The 6841-nt window shown below is 44.9% G+C and overlaps 1 protein-coding gene across 2 annotated transcripts in view; it reads left to right on the forward strand.

Annotated features, from left to right (window-relative positions):
• ankrd13c (ankyrin repeat domain 13C) overlaps positions 1-6841 on the forward strand; it is a 40372-nt gene that overhangs the window by 26072 nt on the left and 7459 nt on the right. For both annotated transcript variants that reach the window (XR_009648435.1, XM_060868858.1), the window contains exons 5-6: positions 2553-2598; positions 3302-3368. Coding sequence is in view for 1 of the 2 variants with exons in the window: in XM_060868858.1 (XP_060724841.1) it covers positions 2553-2598; positions 3302-3368 (113 nt within the window). In the remaining variant the exon portion in view is untranslated. The remainder of the gene's footprint in view (positions 1-2552; positions 2599-3301; positions 3369-6841) is intronic.

A 6841-nucleotide genomic window follows, 5' to 3' on the forward strand; every position in this document is an offset into this window, starting at 1 on the left:
ATCAGCTGCACTGCAGTTCCTGTGCCATGCAGTGATGCAGTTCATCAACACGCTCTCAATGGTTCCTCTGTAGAAGGTGGTGAGGATGGGTGGAGGGAGACATGCTCTCTTCAGGCGGCGGAGAAAGTGCAGCCGCTGATGTGCCTTCTTGGAGAGTGACCGTGTGTTGGTGGACCAGGTGAGATTCTCCGTGATGTGCACAACCAGGAATTTTGTACTGCAAACCCTCTCAACTGTTGTGTTGTTGATGGTCAGTGGTCGGTGCTCAATGGAGTTTCTCCTGAAGTCCATCACAACCTCCTTTGTCTTTTCAACATTAAGGGACAGGTTATTTGTTTCACACCATTTAGCCAGCTGAGCCACTTCCTCTCTGTAGTGCGTTTCGTCGTTGTTGCTGATGAGAGCGATCACAGTTGTCATCAGCAAACTTGACGATGCGGTTAGAGCTGAACTTTGCAGTGCAGTCGTGTGTCAGCAGCATGAAGAGCAGTGGTCTGAGCACACAGCCTTGTGGTGCGCCTGTGCTCAGTGATGTAGTGCTCGATGTTTTTTGGCCGATACACACTGACTGTGGTCTTCCAGTTAGAAAGTCCAGGATCCAATTACAGATGTAGTTGTTAAGGCCCAGCAGTTGCAGTTTTTGAATGAGCTGTTGTGGGATGATTGTGTTGAATGCTGAGCTAAAATCTATGAACAGCATTCTGACATGGGAATTTTTGTTTTCAAGGTGTGTGAGGACTAGGTGGAGGCTGAGGGGAAATTGCATCGTCTGTGGATCGGTTCTGGCGATATGCAAACTGGAGCGGATCGAGGGTGTTGGGGAGACTGGTTATATTTTTCATGACTAGCCTCTCAAAGCACTTCATCACGATTGGAGTCAGTGCTATGGGACATAGTCATTCAAACAGGACATGGGTGCTTTCTTTGGAGCCGGTATGATGGTCGTGGACTTGACATGTGGGGACGACTGCCTGGCTCAGTGAGGTGTTAAAGATATCCGTAAGGACGTCAGTCAACTGTGCCACACAGTCTCTCAACACCCGGCCTGGTATACCGTAGGGACCCGCAGCCTTGCGTCGGTTAATCCTGGATAGGGTTTTCCTTACATCGGCTGGAGAGAGACAGAGCACCTGGTCGTTGGGCGATGTGGGCAGTTTTTGTGCAGGTGTGTTATTCTGCATGTCAAACCACGAGTAGAAAAGGTTCAGTGTGTCAGGGAGTGATGTGTAGTTTTCACAGGCCTGTGGCGGAGGCTTGTGGTCCGTGATGGTTTGGATGCCTTTCCACAGGCTCCGTGTGTCTTTACTGTCTGTGAAGTGGCTGTTGATTTTATCTGCATATGTCCGTTTCGCTTTTTTGATGCCCCATGACAGATTGGCTCTTGTTCTAAGAGCTGCTTTATCTCCTGACCTGAAAGCTTCATCTCTGGTCTTTAGCAGCTCATGAACCTCTGCTGTCATCGACTGCTTTTGGTTTGCCCGTGTGGTGATAGTGTTGATGAATCTTTGATTTAAAAGTGACTGACTAGTGATTTCACTGAGGCTGTGAGAGATGAGCTGGTTAACCGAACACTCTGTCAGCACTTCCTCTGTGCCGAACCATCACAATAGAGCCACATGACTCTATTGGTGTTTTGCATTTGTGATAGTTTCAGACGTCTTCCTGTTTAAGGGGAAAAACGTGAAAGTTCTGGGTATTTTTAGTGTTCAGACTGGTTTTTAATTTGAAATGAGCTGTGAAAAAAATGTTGTTTGTGTTCTTCTGAAGCACGCCATATTTAGTGTGCTGGACACACACACACACATGCACACACACACACACACACACACACACACAAAACCCCTTGGAGAACTGCAATTTGCACGATCTGCTTGTCTGTGTCACTGAGACATTGGGAATTTAAAGGCCAGCTGTGTTTATATCATCAGAGTCAGACAGAGCGGGAGAGACAGACAGACAGACCGACAGAGAGGGAGAGTCAGACAGACAGACCTACAGAAAAGGAGAGAGAGACAGACAGAAGGACCGACAGAGAGGGAGAGAGAGACCGACAGAGAGGGAGAGGGAGGCCGACAGAGACGGGGAGAGGGAGGCCGACAGAGACGGGGAGAGGGAGGCCGACAGAGACGGGGAGAGGGAGGCTGACAGAGACGGGGAGAGGGAGGCTGACAGAGACGGGGAGAGGGAGGCCAACAGAGAGGGAGGCCGACTGAGATGGAGAGACAGACGGACCGAGGGAGAGACAGAGGGACAGACAGAGACAGAGGGACCGACTCAGACCGAGAGACAGACAGACCGAGAGACAGACAGACCGAGAGACAGACAGACCGAGAGACAGACAGACCGAGAGACAGACAGACCGAGAGACAGACAGACCGAGAAACTGAGAGACAGGTTTAATGACAAACTGCATCCACCCTTCCTTTTTGGAAATTATTTATATAACATTTACATTTATATCATATATTTATATATATCATCATGCAATAATAAGCAAATCACTATTTTTATCTGATGGAGGGCTTTATTTTACGTCTTTTTTTATTTTACAGCTTGGCGACTTTTATTTGGAGCTTCACTGGGACTTTCAAAGCTGGGGTAAGATTACGTATTTATTTATAAATTCCTGAAACACAGATGGTTTTAGCAAAACCCGCATAATAACATCTCTGTGTGTGTGTGTGTGTGTGTGTGTGTGTGTGTGTGTGTGTGTGTGTGTGTGTGTGTGTCTGTGTGTGTGTCTGTGTGTGTGTCTGTGTGTGTGTCTGTGTGTGTGTCTGTGTGTGTGTCTGTGTGTGTGTCTGTGTGTGTGTCTGTGTGTGTGTGTGTGTGTGTTGGGGTTTATATCATGAAATCTGAAATTTAGCAGACGGTCGCTCTAGCTCAGGACAGCAGTCGAGTATATTAGAGTGTGGAAAATGCAGTGTTGCAGAGCGGGATTACATCAGAGGGGACGATGATGGCCAGCTGGATTACGGCAGAAAAAGGGAGAGAGAAAGAGAGAGAGGGATGGGTGGGGATGGGAGGAGAGGCAGTTTAAAAACACACAGAGGGAATTTCATAACTGAGAGAGAGGAACTTTGCACCTCCTGGTGGTCTTGTCATATCATTGCAGCTCGTCTTTTTGTCTACACAACTTAAAATCAAGGGATATTTAGAAAGCTCCAAAAATAGCATTTGTATTTGGTTCAAATTTTAGTGTGGTGATTTTTATTATCTCTTTTGTTATTTTACACACGGAGCTAATGACTGGGTTTGTTCTCTCACTAAAGGAACTTTTATTTTTTTTCCCACCCAACAGTGCCTTTACTCTCTAGAATTTTACCCTCCGACGCTTGCAAGATCTACAAACAGGGAATCAACATCAGGTCAGTGTTTTGATGAACAAATGCTGTTTTGTGAGAAACTTTGTTTAAAAGCCAGACTTTTAGATCCCAGACGTTTCTGGGGATTTTTTGGTTTTTTTTTTTAACCATACTTCTGATTACTTAATCATACTTTTGATTGTCTTCAGCCATAAAGGTCTTTAAAAAAAATGTGGTGTTGTGAGTGTTTTATAGCACCACAGTGATTTTTAAATCATTTTTTTTTGCGATTAATAAACTTCTATCTTATCATAAAATATTGTATTCTTGCTGGAGACCGGTGATCGGAGGTGCGGCCAACAGATTAAAACCTTAAAAAACTTAAAAATGCATTCTGCATAAAAGCAAAAGTATGTGGAGACCTGATTATCACACTCATGTGTGTTTGTTGGACATCTCATTCCAGATGACTTTCTTTCTTTGCTGTTACAATACAATAAGCTCCACTCTACTAGGAAGGCTTTTTTGCATTAATAATCAGACGCTGATGTGTGATAAGGCTCCAGTTCCAGTTCATCCCAAACGTGTTCAATGGGGTCGCGTCATAGTCAGGGGCTCTGTGCAGGACACTCAATTTCTTCCTCTCCAACCTTAACCTCCATACCATGTCTTCACAGAGCTGTGCTTTGTGCACAGGGGCATTGTCATGGAACAGGTGTGAATCTTTTACTTCCAGTGAAGAGAAATCTTAAATCTAGATCATACAAAGACCTTCGATGTTGTTGTGTGCTTCGAACATTGTGGCAGCAGAATGAGGGGAAAAACCACATATGGGTGTTAAGGTCAGGTGTCCACATACCGTTGCTCATATAGAGTTTGTCAGAGAGTTTAGATAATTACACCAGCAGGAAATTCCAGAAAGCACAAATTCTTCTAAATCCCGTCTCTTGCACTTCACACTTCTTGTGCTGTGATTCGCCTTCATTTGTTGGGAAAGGAAGAAGGATATCGTCGCTGTCAGGCGGAATCCTCGTATCTCCAAAACCGTTATTTTTCAGGAAATTAAAAAAACGCCGTACCTTATCTGCAGTGCACAGGGTTTAGACCGCGTTGCAGTGGATTGTCTTGCGCTAAATTCCTGTCCTCAGACGAGCACCAGAACTAGCGGGGGTCAAGATTTTTTTTCTTTGAGCCCAGTGTTTTGAAGACATTTACCTCAGAAGACGTGTTGATTCGTTGCGACTCTTCTTGAGGAGAAATATGCCGTGAAGCTCTCCTGCGGAGTGAGGAAGAGGTGGACAGTTGAAGTGTCCAATGGAGTTATGAGATTTGCGCTCAAGCTATTTTCAAGACTTTAGATTGGTTAATAACTTGTAAAAATAACAGACCCACGTGGGGACTGACCAATAGCATCGATATGTGAAAAAATATGAAATTGACCAAATTTGGACATACGAGGTTTCCGCCTGACAGCGACAATATGCTGCTGTACAGATTTTTTGTTTCCTTTGGTTGCTCTAGTTGCTGCAGTGATCCAGCGATGATGTATTAAACATCCAGTGGGCAGAGAGCAGTCTGGGCACGCTCGACTTCTGCTATAGCAGGATCGAGCCTCTCTGATTTAACAAGAATCTCTTCAGCTTGATTTTCCATGTGGTGGATAGATGGAATGAGAAAAAAACGAGGTCGACCCAAATGAGGCAATTAGACCTCACAAAACCCTGATGATGATAATTATGATGACAGTCACAAATATTGATTAAGGCATTTACCGGAACCAGCTTTTTTCATTTATTCGTTTTTATGACATGCTCCAGCATGACTAATGATAAGTGGCGTCAACTGGAGTGTGAAATCAGCACTTGTGTCAAGTGGAAAATGACTCAGTATCTTTGTGCTGATCCATTACCCATAACACCCCTCTTCAAATAATATCACTGAATGTTAAGTTTTCTGTATGTGGCTCCAGGGAGACTTGACCTTCAGGCTACTAAACTCCATTATCGAAGGCTACAGAGAAACACCTTCCTTCATCAGGCACTAAACAGGGCAGTCGATACTTTCCGCTCACTATGAGTCTGAAAGAATTTCCTACCACAACGCGAGTTGGCACAGGGATTTTAATGGGCCTTTATTATCGCTACATGTACATTTCAGCACAGGGTAATTATTTTCTCCATGTATCCAAGCATGTATTCATTTATCTTCATGTATCCAAGTTGGGGTCGAGCGCAGGGGCATTTATAATATAGTGCCCCTGGAGCAAAGAGGGTTAAGGGCCATGCTTGATTGCCCAGCAGTGGCAGCTTGTCAGTGCTGGGGCTTGAACCCCAACCTTCCGATCAACAACACAGTCCCTTAACCACTTGAGCCACTACTGCCCCATGATTGTTTCTATACACTCACCGATTAGGCATAATATTATGATCACTAACAGGTGAAGTGAATAATACTAATTATCTCTTTGGGGCTTTTTTACACCTGGTGACTTCATGTGTTTTCTGTGATCAGATAGCTATCCGATGGTAAAAAGACCAGGTCTAAATGCCCTCTGAAACGTTTTCGAGACGGATATAAATCCGATGGTACAAACCACTTCAGGAGGTGGTCTGGGACGCATTTCAGATGAAACTGGACAGGTGTAAATGAATGTGGTTGTTCAAGCCACATACGTCAGCGCTATACTCCTCCCAAACGGAAGTACGTCACTCGCAGGTGATCTTTCACCCAGGCGTCTCGTTGGGTCTTAAAATGCGCTGCTGCTGCCAGCGAAAATGCAGCAAACAGTAAACGCTGTTTTTATGTAGCATAACCGTCGTAACGAGTTTTTTTTTCTTTTTGATTGCGTTCTGAAAACTGCATACACCAAAGTGTGTTCCATTTCAATTACCTCGGAAATGAGGTCAAATATATTTGCATTTAGGGCGGGAGTAGAAAGATCGGATCGATATCCGATTCGCCGAGACGCGTTTATGTGGCCTAATGTAAATGGAACAGTTTTAACAAATCAGATAGCTATCGGATCAGAGACAACACATGAAGTGACCAGGTGTAAAAAGGCCCTTTATTGCAGCACCTGTTATTCGGTGGGATATATTGGGCAGCAAGTGGATATTTTGTCCTCAAAGTCGATGTGTTAGAAGCAGGAAAAATGGGCAAGCGTAAGGATTTCATTGAGTTTGACAAGTGCCAAATAGTGATGGCTAGACGACTGGGACAGAGCAGGTCCAATACTGCTGCTCCTGTGGGGTGTTCCCAGTCTCCATTGGCCAGTGTCTATCAAGAGTGGTCTAAGGAAGGAACAGTGGTGAACTGGTGACAGTCTCACTGATGCATGTGGGGAGCGGAGGCTGGCCCGTATGGTCCGATCCAACAGACCAGCTACTGTAACTCAAATTGCTGAAGAAGGTAATGCTGGTTCTGATGGAAAGGTGTCCGAATACACATTGCATTGAACTTTGTTGCGTATGGGGCTGCAGAACAGTCAGGGTGCCCATGCTGACCCCTGACAGGTTTTCTGTAACATCGCATGGATG

Source organism: Tachysurus vachellii, chromosome 1 (assembly GCF_030014155.1).
Source record: "Tachysurus vachellii isolate PV-2020 chromosome 1, HZAU_Pvac_v1, whole genome shotgun sequence".
Classification (NCBI taxonomy): Eukaryota; Metazoa; Chordata; class Actinopteri; order Siluriformes; family Bagridae; genus Tachysurus; species Tachysurus vachellii.